Source organism: Chiloscyllium plagiosum, chromosome 10 (genome assembly GCF_004010195.1).
Source record: "Chiloscyllium plagiosum isolate BGI_BamShark_2017 chromosome 10, ASM401019v2, whole genome shotgun sequence".
Lineage (NCBI taxonomy): Eukaryota > Metazoa > Chordata > Chondrichthyes > Orectolobiformes > Hemiscylliidae > Chiloscyllium > Chiloscyllium plagiosum.
Window position 1 is genome coordinate 66,363,860 of NC_057719.1, and position 21,100 is coordinate 66,384,959.

Here is a 21,100-nt window from a genome sequence, read left to right on the forward strand (position 1 = left end):
TTTCCTGTAGAAATGTAGGGCACATTGACTTGTTTGTCACACACTTCAGTAACAAACTATGCCAGTTCGTATCTGCTCAGCTTTGTCAGTCGCTTAAGACAAATATTTTGATAATTGTTTCCATTTAAAAGATGACAGGGAAGTTTAATTATATAACATAAAACTCATGTGATTCGCAAGTAGGCTTTTGAATGTATGCGGTAGTGTTTTGGAAAAGAAGGCATTGCTATGGGTCCTTGCTCCAATTTGCATTACTGTATTTGCCTAGCTGCATCTAAGTAGTAATATGGAATATACATTATCCTACTGATTATACCTTGGAAGTTACATTCCTATTGCCGATTAGTTTTCGAATATTATAATTAGAAATATGACTACATATCCTGCTATAGCTAACCCTCAGCTTCGATCATCGATGTTGATCAATGTAAAAAGCTGCCTGCAGGAGGCATTATATAAAATGAAAAGGGACATTTAGAGGCAAGCACTACACTTACAGAGGTGCAGTGTGATGAGAGAACGAGTCAGCAGAGGTGTGTGTGTTTTTCCCCCTCTCTCATATTGTCGTCGCTTCCCCTCCTCTTTCCTGTTCTATAAATAACCCATAAGATTAACTCACGGCTGCTGAATCCTTTCCAAGGCTCGTCACGCCAAGTTCCAGCCCCCCAATGCCAAGCTGATACGTCGGGCGCTACTGGGAAGGTTGATCTGTTTGGGTGAGTTCGCTGTCACTCTCTCCCTCCTCCCGGTCCAGCTGCTGCCGATGTGAGAAGCGGATTGCTCGGGGAGCTAATGCTGTTGACGAGGTAGCAACATCTCGACCCAGGCAAGTTAAAGCAAACCTCTGCGGTCAATCGCATCTGTCTCATTAGACACCAGGTAAACTGTTTAAAAAGAATAACAATTCTCTTTAAATACACGTTATAAACAGGTGGACTGCGTAACAGAAAAAAAAACAAACTAATTAAGTTCATTTTGTTAGAATATTGCCGCAGATAATCTGGGTTAACCCTTTCATGTAATTTGCCCTGCAGTATAAGTTCTTTTTTTTTTGCCAATTTCTTGTTAATAAATAGACTATAGGACCATGATATATTCCGGGAATAAGTATTAGATTTTAACTTGCATCTTCTTTGCTACTGTTGAGAAAGCTTGGCTCTGTTAACACTTTTTTTTAAATAACATTTTTACTTGATTAAAGATGTGGCTGTTCTCTGAAAGTTTTATTCCGGCCATAAATTGAGTTTTGGAAATATAAAAATGTTGTATTACTCGTTTCCCGGGCTGATGCACTTTTTCAATAAGTGAAACAAATGTGCCAACAAATATGCCTGTTACCCTAATAGCAAGTCTTAAATAATAGATTATAACCATCAAAGTGCTGTTACTGAATTTGGGTTAGGCATGAAGACAAAAATGTTTGACTCAGATATTTACTGAATATTAACAGGGAACTTGAGACAGTAGATGCTGAAAGAATTCTTGTTGTGAAGTATAGAACAGGGGAACACAATTTAAAAATAAAAGGTCTACCATTCAAGATGAAGATTGGAAGAATTTTTTTCTCATGGGTCTGTGAAACCTCCTTCCCGAGAGAGTAGTGGAGAAAGGGCCTTTTGAATATTTGTAAGGCAGAGATAGAATCTTGATTGCAAGGGGAGTTAAAAAGGCACAGGGGCTAGGCAGAAAGTAGAGCTGAGGCCATAATCAGATCAGCCAGGTCCTTATAAAAACATTGAAAAGACTCAAGGGGTCGAATGGCTTGTTCCTGCTCCTAATTTGTATGCTTAGATGGGCATGCCTTTAATGCATTAACGGTTCCTATATGGACAGAAATTTGCTTGTGAAAGATGAAAAACAAAGTTAATTGGAAATTTTGACTTTGGATATGTATCAGCTGATCACAACTATTTTAGCCAGAAAATATTTTCACTTTACATGTAGTGCAGGTTCATAGTTCCTTGAAAGTACAGTCGCAGGTAAATAGGACAGTGAAGAAGGTTTTTGGTATGCTTACCTTTATCGATCAAAGCATTTAGTATAGGAGCTGGGAGGTCAATGTTGCAGCTGTTTAGGACATTGGTTAGGCCATTTTTTTGGAATACTGCGTGCAATTCTGGTCTCGTTGCTATTGGAAGGATGTTGTGAAACTTGAAAGGGTTCAGAAATAATTTACAAGGATGTTGCCAGGGTTGGAGGGTTTGGGCTATAGGGAGAGGCTGAGAAGGCTGGGGCTATTTTCCCTGGAGCGGAGCTGAGGAGTGACCCTATAGAGGTTTATAAAATCATGAGGGCCACGGGTAAGGTAAATAGACAAGGTCTTTTCTCCCGAGGTGAGGGAGCCCAAAACTAGAGGATAAAGGTTTTAAGGTGAGAGGGGAAAGATTTAAAAGGGAGCTATGGGGCAACTTTTTCATGCAAAGAGTGATGCGTGTGTGGAATGAGCTACCAGAGGAAGTGGTGGAGGCTGGTACAATTACAGCATTTAAAAGGCATCTGGATGGGTATATGAATAAGGAGGGTTTAGAGGGGTATGGGCCAGATGCTGGCAAATAGGTGTAGATTTATTTAGGGTATCTGGTCGGCATAGACGAGTTGGACCAAAGTCTGTTTCTATGCTGTACAGCTCTGACTCTATATATAGTTAATGGACCATATCTATCTAGAGCAGAGACTCCCTTTTATGTTATCCCACTTTAGTTACATTTTACAAGTTTAGTTTTTAATTTTCCTATCTAATTCTTTAGAAGTGAGAGCTGCTTACAGCGCTGTGAAGGTAACCAGACATCTAGGGCTTTGATGAAATACTGGATAAACACAGTCTGTTTTTTAATCAATGTGATTAATGGATTGAGAAATACACACTGGAAGATCAGAGAAGGAAGGTACATTAGATAATGAGCTCAACAATAATAACTTATTTATACAGTTCTTTTTAATATAATAAAACACTCTGACACTTGAGGTAGAATAGTAGCAAAGGAGGAAAGTAAATGCATTTCCTTCATCACTTTGGATTCTGCTACAACCCAGAGCATCAAAGATCTGTGTGTTGATTATCTACACGTTCAGTGACATGAAGAGCCATGTAGAAACTTCATGAGCCTGAGTAGAAATCATCCTTGAATCAACAAGTAGCTGATAAAACATTTACTAAGCACTTAACAGGAGCATTATTAGATAAAATAGAATACCAAACTACATTAAAGGAACTTCATGCCCTCCCATGATGGTTTTGCAAAGTGGAGCTTTTAAATAGGTGGGATAGATGATGGGAGAGCACTTGCCCACTTTTTTGCCACTGTCCCAATTAAAGTCCCCATGGCAGCAAGGCACATCAATAGCCCTACTGTACCATTGCCCATTAAGGCCTTTAGATAATTGGATGATTAGATTAGATTTCCTATAGTATGGAAACAGGCCCTTCAGCCCATCAAGTGCACACTGACCCTCTCTGAAGAGTAGCCCAACCAGACCCATTTCACTACCCTATATTTACCCCTGATTAATGCACTGAACATTATTGGCAATTTAGCATGGCCAATTCACCTGACCATATGGGTACTTAATGCCCACTTAACTGGCCATCTCTGGTGTGTAAAGGCTTCAGAACCCTGGAGCACCCTTGCAATGATGTTGTTGGAGCTGTGCATCACTGAGTATAAATAAGACTGTGTAAATGGAGTTAGAACACACAAGAATAAAAGAAAATTGAAAGCACATGCACATGACCACAAAGGAATAGATTAATCTATAGAGTCATAGAGATGTACAGCATGGAAACAGGCCCTTCGGTCCAACCCGTCCTTGCTAGCCAGATATCCCAACCCAATCTAGTCCCACCAGCCAGCGCCCGGCCCATTTTCCTCCCTCCCCCCCCCCCCCCCCCCAAACCCTTCCTATTCATATACCCACCCAAATGCCTCTTAAATATTGCAATTGTATCAGCCTCCACCATTCCCTCTTGTAACAATATAACTGTAAGATCAGAGCCTGTAACATCTTTGATTATCATGTATAGCAATATCCATTATTAATATATAGTCATACAACTTTTGCAGTCTCAACATGAAGATAGTCCTTAACTTTGCCTTCTCCTTAACCAGTCTATAAAGAAAGCAAACTCTATGGCATCAAATCATATGGTAAAAGAGTGTCTATTGCAGAAGCCCACAAAACAAACTCTGTCAGGTTTTCCTGCAGACACCCGTATGGGTATCTCAATCTATCATTTACACTTTATCCTCTTCCCCCTCCCTATCTTCTTCATGAAAACCAATGTTTTCCTAGTTACCATCAGTTGTGAAGAAAGGTCACTGGATCCAAAACATTAATTCTGATTTCTCTCCATAGATGCTGCCAGACCTGCTAGGTTTTACCAGCAATTTGTTTTTGTTGCTGATGTCCAGCATCCATAGTTTTATCTTTATACGTGAGAGTAAGGTGGGGGTCCCTTATCCAAAGGCACTCTGTACCTGATCACTGTGGGTGGCACAGTGGTTAGCACTGCTGCCTCACAGCGCCAGAGACACAGGTTCAATTTCCGCCTCAGGCGACTGACTGTGTGGAGTTTGCACATTCTCCCCGTGTCTGCGTGGGTTTCCTCCGGGTGCTCCGGTTTCCTCCCACAGTCCAAAGATGTGCAGGTCAGGTGAATTGGCCATGCTAAATTGTCCGTAGTGTTAGGTAAGAGGTAAATGTAGAGGTATGGGTGGTTTGCGCTTCGGCGGGTCGGTGTGGACTTATTGGGCCGAAGGGCCTGTTTCCACACTGTAAAGTAATCTAAAAGGATCCAACATCAGGAAGGGGGAGATAGCTGCTGAGAGCCACTTGCTGCTGATCCCATCTCCATCTTATGTTCACTCACCTGAGCTTGGTTGATCCTAGGCCTCAAATGGGTGTCATACCTTCAGCAGTGACTGTCTCTCCAGCACCTCTCAGCATATGGGACCTCAGCATCACCTGTCCAGATATTTGATAGAATCCCTGGAGAAAGTATGCCACTGGCTAGTTAAGTGCCTGATTGATACTCTTGCCACCTCTTCAGAAGGTAGGGAAGACCTCTATTGCCTCCATTAATTACTGCTCTAGAGGAAAAGAGGTCACTGGTTTGAGGATTGTGTTGAAGGAAGAAAGTGAGGTGCAGAGGTGTAAGATATTCCAGAGTTTAGAATTTGGGCTAAAAGTCCAGAATTTGGTGTCAAATCAAACATTAAAAGTTGGGAACAGGATAGAGGAAAAGTTAAACAAAATTAAATAGGTAAAATTTGTCATTTTAAAATTGAGTTGTAAGTTAATAATAGCAAATCCAGTGAAATATAAGTGATATTGACAATAAACATGTTATTTCTCCAATATAATTTTAAAAAGTTTTCAATATTAAAGCAAAGGGTTGCATATCACTGATATTGCTATGAAATATCAATGATACTTCACAGCTATATCAGTGAAATGCAACCCTTTTGTTTTAATATTGAGAACTTTTTAAAATTATATTGGAGAAATAACATGTTTATTGTCAATACATTTCAGTACATTTAGTAACTTGATAATGTGCCTTGTGGCAAGCATGCAATAGCTTTGAGGTGAACATTTTAGTGCCTTACTCAATATCTAGACATCTTAAATGCTTTGCACTCAACAAAATACTCTAAGTGCAGTCATAGTAGTTAACTAAGAAACTCATCAGCCGATTTCTGCAGAATAACGGCCTCACAATGAAATGAATGGCCAAATATACTAGTTTTCCATCAATTCAAATAAAAAGAGTATTGACCAGGACATCAGATAGACACCTCTTCTGACAAGAATCCACTGGGGAGTTTATACGTAATGTAGGGGACAGATGGACATTGGTTTAACATCTTCAAAAGCTGGCCCCTTTGATAATGAAATATTGTTTGACAAAATATTCATGTGGAAATTACCTCTGGGCTGAAGCTTGAATTCACAACTTTCCAACTCGCCATTGCAGGACATTGTGATTTATAGGTTATAGTCTGGGAGTAGACATGCACAGCCTGATACTTCCAAGATGAAGAAAATGCAAATATATCCAATTCACATGAGCATTCCCAGATCAAATTTAATTAAAATCCATGACTCCTTTCAACAGATCAGATTTGTGCTGGAATTATATATAAACAGAGGTGCCCAATGTTCTTTTATTTAACTGCCTTCAGGAATATAACCTGACATTATCTGAAGTACTGTATTTCACAGTGAGTCTGAAAGTAGCTTGCGGTCATGTACATATGGAAATTTTCAAAAGCAAGTAATGGATGTAAAATGTTTTCAGTAGAGAAAACCACCCTAATTCATTGTATTTTAAGAATATTATCTTTATGTTCTGTTGAATTATCACATCACCACAAATACTGCTTCTGCTATGAATTTTAATTTCTATAAGCATATACAGTTTTGTGCTAACTGATTTGACATAATTGATTTTCTAAAAAGCATGTCATAAATAATCTGCGAAAACAAAGAGCTAAATCCCATTTGTTAAATTCCATGAACACTTGTGTGAAAGAATTCTGCAGAAGGAATTGAACTTTTGCAAGAATATATTTGACAGTACAGACAGGTTGTGACACTTTAGTCATTTATTATTCTGTGTCTGTGATGATAACATCATGTTAGTAAAGATTGAAAACAGAGTTTCTGTTGTCAGGATTTCTTCACTGGAACCAGATAGATTCTTGATCTTGCACTATATAACTGCTGCTCCCTTGTGTTCAGATTTAGAAATAATTATCCTACATAACACTTCGAAGTATGCTATGCTGTTATATTGCTACTTAGAACAAATATTTGAAATTAATGGATGAATGTTATACTCATCCCTCGAATGAACATTGCTCATCTTGATATTTTTTTCATTTTGAACTTCCAAAATGAATTAATGCAGGCCAACTGTATAACCAAAGCTTCGTTTAGAGGACATTTCCTCTCTGCACTAAAAACGTCTCTATTCAGATAGCAGTTCCTAAAAAGTTCATTTCCTGGACAGACAGTCTTGCTATGTCTTGAATGTATGAAATGATTCCAATAACTTTCTTGTACCTTTTACATTTTTTTGCAAGTATTAGCACAAGATGAAAGAGCAAGTGATACTGTATTCTAGAAATTACATGATTCCAAATTGGGAAGAGTATTAGGCAGTGCATGTTGCACAAACCTAATGGAAGTGTTGATAACACAGGCAACTTTTGTTGGCTGTTTTATTTACTGGTAAGCTGTAGGTGTGATAACATTATATAGGCAACTCTGCACACTGATGAACAACATGATTGGTTGATCAGGATGGCAGCAGGGATCACCAAGAGCTTGGGGGTACAGAGGGGTGGGAAAGTAATTGAAAGGAATGATGGTCCCTCAAAGGTTGATAATTACTAAAGAATGGGGAGCCACAGTGGGGAAAGATTGAACAGCAAGATTCAAACAAAGCTGTAAACTGATGACAACCTCCAGCAATCTCTTTAACGTCCATTAATTTGGCAGCCCAACAGTTAAAGGAATTAATGGCATTATATCTTGTTAAGAAGGTTGCAATTTCTTTTGGGATTTTTGTAAAAAAAAACAGAGGCCATAATATGTATTTCAGGGGCCTGAAAGAGTTTTCAGTGGATGGTTCTGCATGCCACTGATAATGTTGTTCTCTTGTATGTATATTTTCCATCTATGAAGTTGGACATGCAAACAATATTTAAACCTGTAAACACTGGTAACTGGACATTTCTCCAGCTGCAATGTGCGCTTCCAATTATATAGTGTCATTCAAATATAGTGAGATATTCCAAGAGTTTTATGAAACAAGATCCAACACCAAACCAGACAAAGGAATGCAAAGACCAAAGATGAAGATTTGAAACAGTTTCATATACAATATGAACACAAATTAGCAGGCGGAGTACACCATTCAGCTTCTTCAACCTGCTCTGCCATTTTATAACATCTTTGCAGGTCTGATTGTAACTTCCAATCCACATTTATGCTTACACCTGATTATATTATTATGCAAGGGGATGAAGGCTATCTACCTCTACACTGAATATATTCAAAGATTGTGCTTCCACCATCTTTTCACGAAGACTTCTGAATTCTCCCAATTGTCTAAGAAAAATAATTTTGCCCAATCTCTGTTTTAAAATGGGTGATCCTGATTCTAAGTAGTGATTTCTCTGTCTGGATTCTCCCAACAGAAACATATCCACCCTGTCAAGATCCCTCAGGGTTTTGTATTGCTCAATCAAATCACCTCTTCTAAGTCTTAGTTTCCAGCAGTTACAAGCCTAACTGGTCCAACCTTTGCTCATAAGACTGCTCTCTCAATCCAGGTATTAGTCTAGTAAACCATCTCTGAACTACCTCCAACACATTTGCATCCTTTCTTATATAAGGTGATCTGTGCAATCACTCTCTAGGTGTGGTCTTACCAGAGCTGTGTGCAGCTGAAGTATAACCTCCCCTGTTTTTGTATTTGATTCTTCTCATCACAAAGGATAACATTCCATTAACTTTTCTAATTACTTGCTGTACCTGCATACTAGTCTCTTAAGATTTAGAGCCTAGGACACCCAGATATCTTTGCATTTCAGTTCTGCAATTCCTTATCATTTAGATAGTATACTTTTTAAAAATTCTTCATGCAAAAAGGGACAATTTCACATTTTCCTACATTATACTCCACTTGCCATTTTTTGCCTACTCATAATCTATCAATACCTTTTTTTAAATGCCTTCTTGTATTCTCTTCACAACTTGCGTTCCTACCCATGTCTGTTTCATGAGCAAATTTAGCAATCACACCTCCCATCCCTTCATTGACCTCCTTTCTAAAATGTCTTAAGTCATTGAGGATGTCTCTCTCTGTCTCTCTAGAGAGAGAGCAGGCCAATGGCGAACTTGGCTTTTATTACCCTCTACTTTCTTATTCCCTGCAAAAATGTAGAACCTTATTAAATGGCTTCTGGAAATTTTAAATACAATATATTCACCAGTTCCTTTATCAACAGCACAAGTTACTTTATGGAATCCCTGCAGTACAGGATAAGGCCATTTGGCTCATTGAGTCCAAACTGCCCCTCCAAAGAGCATTGCACTCAGACCACCCATGCTAACTACCCCCCTCCAAACCCAACCCACCATATACCTGTAACCCTGCATTTCCAAGGGCTAATCTACCTAGTCTGCGCATCCTTGGACACTATGGGCAATTTAACATGGCCAGTCCACCTAAGCTGTACATCTTTGGACTACTTCAAACAACGAACTGATCAAAAGATGATTTTTGTTTTCCCAAAGCCAGCTTGACTGCCTGATTACCTTGAGCTTATCCAAGTGCCCTGTTACAATTGCTTTAGTTATAGCTTCTAACATTTTTTTTATGTTAACTTGATGTTAAGCTAACTGGCCTGTAGCTTTCTGCTATCTCTCTCCCTCTCTTTGTAAATAAAGGAGTTACATTCATTAGCTTTCAATCTAATAGGATTATCCCTCAGACAAGGGTTTTTAGGAAAATATAAACTAATATAACTGTCTCATTAACCACTTTTTTTAAGACCTTAGAATAAAATGAAGCAGGACCTTAGCACTTGTCAGCAATTTACTTAGTACCACTTCACTGGTGACGGTAATTTTGCTGTCTAATCCTGATTTATCATTGCTTCTGCAATGTTACTTGTATCTTCTGAAATGAACACCATTGCAAAATTGTTACTCCAATTAATTTGCCATATCCTTATTTCCATCATTAATTCTTCACTCTCTCTATAGGATCACATTCACTTTGTTAACTTTTTTTTTTCTTCTTGTTTAAACATTTTATAGAAGATCTCACATACTGCTGATATATTACTGATTAACTTTCTTGTGTACTCTTCTTTTTCCACTATATTATTTTATTTTTTAAAATCCTTCTTTGCAGCTTTTAAAATTATCTTCAATACGAATGCTGATCTTGTAAGGATCGGTGCTTGTTTCGGTATAATTTTCAAATGCAATATTGCATCACCTTCATACTTTCCAATGAATCAAACCAGCCGAGGTAAACATTAGAGACAAAAATCTGCAGATGCTGGAATCCAAAGTAGACCAGCAGGAGGCTGGAAGAACACAGTAAACCAAGCAGCATCAGGAGATAGAGAAGTCAACATTTCAAGTATAACCCTTCAGGAATGGAGGTCGGGTTAGGGGGAGCTGCAGATAAAGGGGGAAAGGAGAGTTTTAGGTGGGGAAAGGGGCAGAGTGGTGAGGTAGTGATAGGTGACCTAGTTGGTTGATGGGAGGAATGAATCTGATTGTTAGCTGGAAGGGCTGGTCAGGAGATGGGATGGAAGGGAGGAGGTGGGGCTGAAAAAGGAGTCTTGGGATGAGTGGGGAGATTATTTGAACTTGGACAACTCAATTTTGAATCCTCCTGGCTATCGGCTGGCCAGGGGGAAGATAAGGTGTTGTTCCTACAATTTGTAGTCTGATTCACTGTGGCAAAGGAGGAGAGGGAATGGGAAGGGGAATTGAAGTGGATGGTGACCAGGTAGTCAGGCTGGCCCTTATGGGGCCAGCCTGACTACCTGACTAAGATGCTCAGTGAAATGTTCCCTAACTGTGGCAAAGGAGGAGAGGGAATGGGAAGGGGAATTGAAGTGGATGGTGACCATGTAGTCAGGCTGGCCCTTATGGGTGCAGCTAAGATGCTCAGTGAAATGTTCCCTAATTTTGCGAGTGATGAAGGGAATGGTCCTTGTGGAAGGTGGGGAGGGGAGGATGTTCTGGGTGGTGGGATCCAACTGGAGTTGGCAGAAGTGTTAGAGATGATACATTGGATGCAGAGACTAGTAGGGTGGAAAGTGAGGACAAGGGGGACCCTGTCTTTTATGTTTGGGGTGGGGGGTGGGGGGCAGGGTGCAGTGTGGTTAGCCAAGTCTGGTAGAGAGTTTGTTATATAGTCTGAAATCTTTAAAGTTTGAACTGATGTATCTGTTATCTCATGGATCACTATATTGTGTAGATCTGTGCATGCTGGTAGAACTTGTGTCCTTCCTCCAACAGTACTTTGATGTATGTTCTCTGAGTTTCTCGAGAAATGTGATTTTTGGAAAAATTTGATGGGTGCAGAGTCAATGACCAGTTCCAAAACCTTTTCATCAAAATCACATTCCTTACCTTTTGTATCAAAGTTTTGGCAATAATTTGATCAATATTTTCACCTAGCTGTTGGCATTATCCATGAGCTTAAGTTTATGAATCCTGGAGTTGGCTTGGACCTCAAGCTGATCTTTAAAATTGGACATACTTTTCAGTATCTTTGTGATCTTTGCTGGAAATACAGTATAGAAGGATTGGATTCTTCTCAGTTCTTAATTTTCCAAATCAAAAAGTTTAACTACCTGTCTTTCTCTTTCAGCTGTTGATCTATGAAGTTAAAACAGATTTTTTTCAGTTACATAAAGAATGTCACTGAAGTGCCACTCCCTTCCCAGTTGTTTACTTGTTCATCCTTTCCTGTTGTTTTTCTAAAGAAGTAGCTGAGTAGCGGGAATATGTGACAATTAGGAAAAAAATGTATTGCAGAGTTGTCACACATGCCATTTCTGTTTCACATTGTTTCAGAAGAAAATAAAATGTCAGAGTTGACCATTAACTGTCTGCAGCTAATGCCTTAATGATATGGAGAGTGTTTGTGTTTTTAAACTGGTGTTTTAGCTATACTTCGTTCCAGGGTTGCTTTGATAAATTACAACTACCCTGAGTCTCATGTTAATTCAAAATTTTGTAATTTGACATACAGTAGACTCCTATTTTACTTCCTTGAAATTGTACTCACAACTATATCTCTTTACCGTGATTCAGTACACAGTCTGACCTTCAGTCTTGGATGTTATAGTGTGAATTACAGCTTTGAACTCTGATAGTGGGTGACTGTGTTTTAGAAAGGACAACTACAACCAATTTTCAGCCTTCGCTACCAAGTACCTGCAATGAGCCATCGGTGCCCACTTGCGACCATCATGATATGATGTATTCTATCTGCTAGCCCACAGTGACTCTGGATCTTATTCAGGCAGATATCTGGAAGTTTAATAACAACTACCTAAGTATACTAATAAGACAGCTTAGATTGTAGTCTGGATCTGTAATCCAAGATTATGACGTGACACTCTACTATAAAAGGTCTTGCACTCTGTTCAGTCAGCAGTTTTCAGGCAGGTAGTTAAGAAAACATGCAATGAGTCGGTCAACTATGAGTATATTTCACCATAAACAAGCATTAGTCATCCAGCTGCCTTTAAAAGTATAGCGCCTGAGATCTGTGCAATAGTTTCAACATTTCTATATAAAACAAAGTGCTGGATTGTGGAGAGAGAAAACTGCTGATAGACGGAATTTCTTGGCCCCCCCCTAACTGGCAGGTTTGGTGGTATTGGTCATGTCAGTATTTGAATGACAGATGACCGATTTGTCAGCTGCAAGGCTCTGTCTGGTGCTCCAGCAGACCTCCGAGACCCTTGTCCCTCCCCAAGGTGCTGCACGGTATTTCAGGTCAATGCCCCGATGCTGAAAGGTCAATGACCTTTCAGCAATTGGGGAAAAATCTAATGGGGTCCCGGCTGGCAGGTTTGTAAATCAGGTGCGAGAGGGTCTGCAAAATTATCTGGGTAGCCTTACTGCTGCCTGCCGACATGCCCATTCAGAAGTTTCACAGGATGTGGGGGGAGGGGTGAGGCCTATTGTGACAAACCCACCCTCTTCCTAATTGATGGCATTAAGTAGCCAATTAATTTTGTGACTGACCAGAAGGAGATCAGAAAGTGGGCGGGATGGCCGCCTTGGGTTTTGAGCAGGAAGGATATGCCCTTCCGTCACTGCCTTCCTTACTGCATCCAAGATGTCCAAGCTTGACTCTGCCATGAATTAACTTGGCCTGTGTTCCCAGATCTTGAGATCGCTGTACTGCCTGTGAACCCAACAGCAACATCATTCCCTGTGACATTGTTGGAACTATAGAGCTGTTGCTGTCTGAGACAGGACTTACTCCTGATCATGAGATGCAAATTCCACCTCCAGCAAATTTAAGTGTTTAAATGGCTGTGGACCTACCACAGTCAATGGGAATGAGTTACTTGCGTCTGAAGCCTCCTGGCAATTAACCATTTTGCTGTCCAAATGCTGCCAGGCCTTGCTGAATACTTTTAGCATTTTCCTTTTCAGTTTCAATTCCCAGTCTCTACATTCTTGTGTTTTTACTTCATCTTTTACATCATTGCAATATTGAAGATCTTGATCAAGTTGCTCATTAACTTTCTTAACTGTAACAAAGGTAAAAGACCTTGCCTCCGTAGCCTGAGAACAATAACCCCTCATCCCTGATTTCTGGGAATCACTTTTTCCTTGCTTATTATTTGACTTTTACCCCATATTCAGGTGGTCCTTGCACACAAATGCAACTTCTGGTCTTGTGCAAATTCTCCTCCCTTAGTGTTGCAGACACAAACTTTGAGCATTATACTTGTTATTATTTGTCCTGCCACTTTGAATAAGAAGAATTTCACTGAAATTCCCTGTCACTGATCACAAGTTGAATCGTGAATTGTTGCAAAAAAGGAAGTTCTGAACAGGGAAGGAAGTAACTGAGTGAGAAATAAAAAAATCAGTTTTCCCAACTTTCTTTTTAAAAGTGCATAAGATCTCCCTGAATCACCTGGGGCATTTTATTCTATGTTTTTAAAGGTGGTTATGCAGTATTGCAGTGTTGTAAGCTCATCAAGTAAAGAGAACTGATAACAGGAAAGTTTAAGTGATTAGATACACAGTTCATTTGTTGGGAAAGACAGCAATCCACTCAGTACTTATATAAAAAAGCACAATGAGATATGTTTACCAACTCTGCTGCTCTAATTGCACAGGAAACAAAATAAGCTGTATTTGTTTACTGAAAGTAATTGACCATTTGCTCTTCAAAATCAATAATAGGCACAGGTGTGTACAAACAGCCAAAGGGCATCCAGAATTTCTAGATTTCTATTTCCATCTGTGTGGAACAAGTATGACATCTGCCTTAAAACCTTTGTTGTTTCACTTCTATGTCTTGTATGACTGAATTCATTAACTGCGACTTTTGTCAAATGGTTGACTTTTGTTCCAGCCCTTTTAATGTACAATCAATTCTCTCTACATTTGTCTTTCTTTCAGTTAAACCAAGAGTGAGCATAACACAACAGAATAATATTTTCCTCTCCATACTCCAGATCCTCTTATCCTGTCTTGACGCTATGGATGGTTATGTGACTTGGAGCTGTGGTTCTGATCTTAATTTACTCTCCTGTACACTGCTCTCAACTATTCATTTATTAATATGTTTGACTTCCTTAAAGTCATTTTAATTGTTAGTGTAAAACCTTACTACTATAAAATATTGTAATATTTTCTCATCTGTTTGGGTTAAAAGATACTGAAGATTTTACATCTTTGTGTACAATGTATTCAGTTCTGAAGTAGGGTCTCTGGACCTGAAATGTTAACTCTGATTTCTGTTCACAGATACTGTCAGACCGGCTGAGCTTTTCCAGCAACTTCTGTTTTTTTAGATCTCTTGCTTTCATTGGGCTGCAAAATCCCCACTAGTTTAATAACTGCTGAATGATGTTTCTGTACAGACCCCTCTTTGTGTTATTATATTTCCTTTGTGTCTAGTTCATTTGCCAAACTCTCTCAATTGAATTTCTTGGTTTCAGATTCTTTGCCTAATCTCTGTGCTCAACTGTATGCTAACCTCTTTGGCAAATTCTCTTTAATTTGCATGACTTTCTGTTCGGCATGTGCTTATGGTAGATATTGTAATAAAAGCTCTGTGTACTTCTGGGTACTCTGGTGGCTTGGTGGTTGGAGAAGTTTATTTCCACCAATCTTCCTTTCTATCTGGATCTCGTGGCCTGTCTAGTCCTCAATGGTAGAGGATAAATCACTCAAGAGTCCTAACAAGAAGAAACACTCCCCCTGCAAAATATGGTGTGGTTTATAAAGGCACAAATAATATTAAAGATTGAAATATATTTACAACTATATCAAGAGCCAGATAATATACATCTGTTTCCATGTAAAACATGCCCAATTTTCTACCGAACGCTGGTGTTAGGTCATCAGATTGGATGACTAATGCAACTTCAACATTAACTCTGTCAGAATCATTACCTTATGCAAGATTTTGTGAATATTATTTTCCTTATGGTTAGAATAATGTAACAACTTTTCCAAATATGTATTTTGAAAAGACACATTTTGTCACTGCTTTTCAACTTGCACTCATCATGATATTTCACAATTCCAGGTGAAAGCCAACATTTCTACTGCTCATTGGTTGGTAAGTGGAGTCTGGTAAAGGTGTTACCATGCAGAATACATCCCTAAATGAGAGTTGATGGTTAATAATTTGAAATTTAAACCAGGCAGGTTGATTTTAATTGATTAAGGCATTGCCCTGAAAAATGAACCAGTGACTGGCTGTCACCTATTTTGTTGAATTGAAACAGGGAGTGAGTGCACATCTCCAGGGAGAACCAAGCCCTGATATTCACCTGAACCTTAACCTTAACCGTAGTATTAGTCTCTCGAACTTTCTTTGCAGGTAAATGCTTTCCTTGCTAACTCATATGGCTGACTCATAACATTATCTGGCAGACCTATATTCTCATGAATGCAAATCAGGAAAGATAACCGTTGTTGCTACAAAATTCTGCGTGGAAGGAAGAATTTGTTCTTCTGAACGAGACAATTTCTTTGTTTTAATTGTGTCATAAATCTCTGAATGTTAATCTAAATTCTGTGGCTTTCTTTGCAGCTCATCTCCATTTTGTTGAAGCAGTTCTTTACTCTTAATCTGCCTAAACATCTGAATTGTTCAATTTATTCATTAGGTTGGATGTTTTTGTTCTCTGCAGTTGCCTTTCTGGTGAATAATATATTGTCAAAAGCTTAGTTGTGACTGGAGAGGGATTGTTGCTCAACTACCTCCATTTTGGTCACTGACACTAATACTTCTGTTTTAAGTGACAATAGATTGAAATGTTCTTTAGTGATAATTAAGACTGGTGGAACTATGTCCCATTCCTGTAAAATCTTAACTTCCTTCCTGTTCTAGATGGTATTCTTGTGACAAATTGATAGGAATAATTATGGGTGATCTTAATCAACATGTAATCTGGAAAATCAGATTAGTTGTAGCAAACTTGACAAGTTTTAGATCATCACTCAAAAGCATTCTTCGAGTACCATGTTCTAGAAATTAATCATAGAGCAGGCCCTGTTAGATCTGGTACTTGCTATTGTGTTATGTGATAGGATTGGTTAATTAATCTCCGTGAAGACACATGTCGGTGTCAGCAATTAGTTTGAAAGGGAAAATAGTGGGTCTAAGACTAGCATTTTAAAGCTAAGGGCAATGGTGTATGCATGAAAGTTGAGCTAGATGAAGTGAATTCCACTCGGTGCTTTGGGACAAGCTTGTTGTTGCTTTTCATATCTTGGCGGATGCTTCTCACTGACCTCTTAGCAGACAAAAAAAAGTGCAGATGCTGGAATTCAAGGTAGACTAGCAGGAGACCGGAAGAACACAACAAGCCAGGCAACATTAGGAGGTGGAGAAGGGTACACCCAAAACATTGACTTTGCCACCTCCTGATTCTGCCTGGCTTGCTGTGTTCTTCCAGCCTCCTGCTTATCTACCTCCCAAGTATTGTGCTCATGAATTTGAGAATTGACTTGTTCTTGAGACTGACTATTCAAGTGGGCTCATCATTCCTATCATTGCTCCTTGATGGGTTGTCCATCTGGGAGTTTAAACAGGCCTTGTATGCATGTTGTCTTCTCTGTCAGGATTTCTATATAACCAGTTCAGAATAAAAGTGTGATGAGATTCATACTGTTGGTCTTCCCTGCCACAATATAGCTTATACTGACCAAGATGATGATGTATATTATCTGGGTTTTCATTAAAGCTCCTAAATGTGAAAGGGTATCCAAGAGCGACTCAGTCCTTGATCTAACCTATTTGAAATAGTATGAGCAAAACATCAGTCTGATGCAATATGTGTAAAAATACATTGATGTAGTCATATGAGGAAAAGGCTACAATTTGTCAGCTCACAATCATAATAACTCATGTAAAATGGAAGACTAGACACTGCCTTGCAATAAATATCTGGAGCACACTGACACATTGTTCCCAGTGTGAGGTACTGACAATTCAAGGTAGACTAGCAGGAGACTGGAAGAACACAACAAGCCAGGCAGCATTAGGAGGGAAAAATGGGAAAGGGAATGTTTTCCAGAACTAACACGCCAACTTCTTTATCCAAGCAAAATTAGGAGCTCATAAGATTGTGTGCCATAGATAGGGTGGATAGGAAGGTATTTGTTCCATTAGTAGAGGGGTCAATAGTCAGTTGTATAGATGTAAGCTGAGGTAGCAGGCCTCATTGGGTGGTGGGAGTGTGGAATGTGCAGTGTTCACACACTGCTTGAAAGGGTGGGTGAGTCATAAACTCTCAACATTTAATTGGTATTCAAATATTCACTTGAGTTGGAATAGTTTCTAGGGAGATGTACCAAATGCTGGAAAATCGGGTTTGTGTAGTCAGATCTTTGTTGACCAGCGCAGACATGATGAGCCAAATGGCATCCTTCTGCACTCTTAAGTGTTCATGTCTAGTATGTACAACATATTGCCACTCTCCACAATTATTGATCTTTTGATCAATAATGATGCCCATTGTTTTAGCTGAAGAAAGGTTGTGGTTATTGTTGCTGTTTTTACTTGTATAGCTGTGGCCATTTCATATTGATATTATTTCCCTTGGAGATCAGCATCTGGTTTGCATTTCACTCAGTATCACACCCAAATATGAAATATCATGTAGAAAGTGCAACAAAAATATAAATGTATGGTAATTCAAGCCTGAAACCTATATCCAGCTTTGAATGATAATGGTGATTACTGCAGTAAAAATTTTATTAATTTTTTTCTAGGATCCTGACGCAGCAAGGATGGAAATCAAGTTTTCAATGGAGCCTAATTATCTCTCAATTTGTATTAGTGAGACCTTTCAAACTCTGATCACTTAAATTAAATCAGTAAATAGCCTTGTACATGATGGAAGACACTCACACGACCCAACTATTGCATAAACCTATCAAAGAACGCTGCTTCATCAGCTTCTATTACCCTGGGGGAGAAGCCAGATGGACTCCGTACAAGTGCAGTACTCTACTCGATGGCTCAATGAAATGTATTGCAAAGTACAAGCAAGCGAAGGAGGAGCCAGAGATCGGGAAACAGAAAGGCTTGCACTCTGACAACACAGGCTACATTCAGAAGCAAACTTCCACAGCTAACACTGTGAAAGAACTCTGTGCAGGCTCCTTGTGTCCAATTGAAAAACTATCATTATTCCCTGATGTGTTAAGTAGAAGGCCAGCTTTCAATCCAACTTTAAATATGGGAAATCAGGATGGAAAATTTGAAGATGTTCAAGAGACCGAGTGTAAGCAGAATGAACGGGAACAAGACTGTGGTGCACTGGATCTACAGTATTCTTGGTCTTCTGAGCGAAAGAAAAGTGATGGCAAAATTAAAAAGCTGAAAAAGATTGGCAGAAGAAAAGAGAACACCGAGGAGTCTGCATGTAAAGCTGTAAAAAATAAAAAAATTGTGGAATCGGAACCTTTTGTTGTATGTGCAAAAGAAATATCAGTGATGAGAGATGAAATGTGCACAAATAGCTCTGTAAGCAATTTTCCTAATTCAGTTAATTATAGCAAAAGCAAAAATCTCCAGCCAGCCATGGACGATATTGACATGCTGTCGGGAATGAAAAGAGCTACGTCAGAGGTACTGAGAGGGAACTCGAATTTTCAGGAAAACACCAGAACAACTGGTTTAAATACTGGTTACGACTTTAAATCAGAGTGCAATGATGAGTTTATTACTGAAGATTTAGTGACCAGTAGTAACAGTTTATTGGATGACTTACAAGATACCATAAAACTCCTGCAAGACCAGCATGATAATGTCTTGCAAAGCAAGCAAATGGCTGAGAAGTTACCAGAGATCTGTGCCACTATGCCTTCGAGAAGTTTACCTTCGGATGACCAGCATCACTGCAAAGTTGGAGCAACTCCGGAGGAAGCAATAGCCACAGTGGTTACCAAAATACATGATACAGGAATGGTTGTGCAAAACGTTGTTCCAGCTATTTTAAGGTCAGAAGAAAGCATAAGCCATGAACATTTTGCAGATGAACCAGTGCAAAGTTGTGTTGAGGAACAGAACATTTCCACAGTGGTTACTGAAATGCAGAGTGAAAGACCCGCGGTTTGCCATGTTGTCACGGTACCTGTGATAGACTTGGAATACAAGACAGCTGTGGTGTGTGGCCAAGAGTCAGACAGCGATAGAAACTTATTTAAATGTGATGGGGGAGAAATGCCAATGGTTGTAGACTCCGAGACATTCACTGGGTGTGTCAACAAACATCTGATCAGTGTTATTGAGAATGATCAGTTTTATGAAGCAGGTGAATGGCACAGAGTGGAAAAGGGCAGGTTGCATGGAAGTGGAACTAATTGGACTTGTGACAACAAACTGTTCAGGGATGGTGCACTAGACATAAAAGAAAAACTGTTTTCAAATCCACTTCAGTCTGTAGATGGAATTTCCTTGGATGACACTTTGAAGGAAGACAATAAAACTGTTTCTCTACCATTACTGATAGCAGTTAGTAATGTTTGTAATAGTCCATGCCCTACTAATAATGCTCAGCATGTATCACCTGTTGCATCTCCTCTGACATCCGGATTACCTAGTCCTCAACACCATCACAGGATACTCCCATTACCTGTATTGGAAACAGAACACAAAACCTCACAAGAGGACTGCTCAAAGCCGTATACATCCATTCATAACTGTACTGCATCGAAAGAAACAGAAGTGGGACAAAACTTGGAAGGAGGTGTTATTTTGCACCAAAATCTCAGCAACACCAATGAAAAGTTTCAGCAGCAAGACTATATGGAACAAGATGTATTCGGTCAGTATCAGGCAGTACAAGGTTGGTCAAAACATTTTTTGGAAATTTATATAATTGCTTCATTTTGACTAATTATATACATTTTTTGAGAGATTTATTTTATGTAATTATGAAAACAAGTGGATGCCTGACACAGGAAATAAAGATGTATTGTTAAAATTCCATGTAATTTTGTAGTCATCACTGCCAATCCTCATAGATTGCTTTACTGTTTCTATGAATTAAGTAAAATGTAAAATTCATAATATGTAAACATCTATGTGCAACCAATACAGATTTCCCCAGTTAATTTCTCTAGGGTGGGTTGTGTATGCTCCGTTTTGGTTGGGTCCTTGAGTTGACCACCACAGGTTTTTTTATAATGTGGATGGTGCTGAAAAGAAGACTTCCCCCAACTGGATTTTCTTAGTTCACATGTCTTATGGGTAATCATCTGAATACTTGGATAAACCAGCCTTCAGGTTCTTGTTAGGAACTAGAGTTCATTGTGACCTTCATGATGGAGAGGTGACTAGACACTTCTGCAATTGGTTCTCTTTGTCTTCCTACATTTTTGTGTCTCACTCTTTTACACACACACACCCCAATCATAAATAGAGCTGCCTTCTTTGGGGTTTGTCTGTTTGTGATGTCCCCAGTTATGGTGCTTTGTTTTTCACCACTGAGACCCACCTGGAGACCTTGCCAAGATGCACTGAAACCCTGGTATTTGTTCAAGTAGATGACTTGACTCCGGATACCTGGTCAGAAGAGGAGGTCAGCTGTTACTGCAGAGAATCCAAAATAGTTTTTTTAGGTTCTTGTTGTCTGTCGCATTACCCTGAGGAGAAAGTGAGGTCTGCAGATGCTGGAGATCAGAGCTGGAAATGTGTTGCTGGAAAAGCGCAGCAGGTCAGGCAGCATCCAGGGAACAGGAGAATCGACGTTTCGGGCATAAGCCCTTCTTCAATTTGCTATGTTCAACAGACTGTAGCATCCCTTGGAAGTGTTGGCATCAGTGAGTGCACATGATTCAG

General features: G+C 39.3%; 1 protein-coding gene across 4 annotated transcripts in view; it reads left to right on the forward strand.

The window, feature by feature from the left end:
* Positions 1-499: 499 nt before the first annotated feature.
* fmn1 (formin 1) overlaps positions 500-21,100 on the forward strand; it is a 367,109-nt gene continuing 346,508 nt past the window's right edge. For 2 of the 4 annotated variants that reach the window (XM_043697987.1, XM_043697990.1), the window contains exons 1-2: positions 500-879; positions 18,025-20,105. In XM_043697987.1, coding sequence (XP_043553922.1) covers positions 18,146-20,105 — 1,960 coding nt within the window. In that variant the 5' untranslated portion in view covers positions 500-879; positions 18,025-18,145. The remainder of the gene's footprint in view (positions 880-18,024; positions 20,106-21,100) is intronic. The other 2 variants (XM_043697988.1, XM_043697989.1) reach the window with 2 other exon arrangements.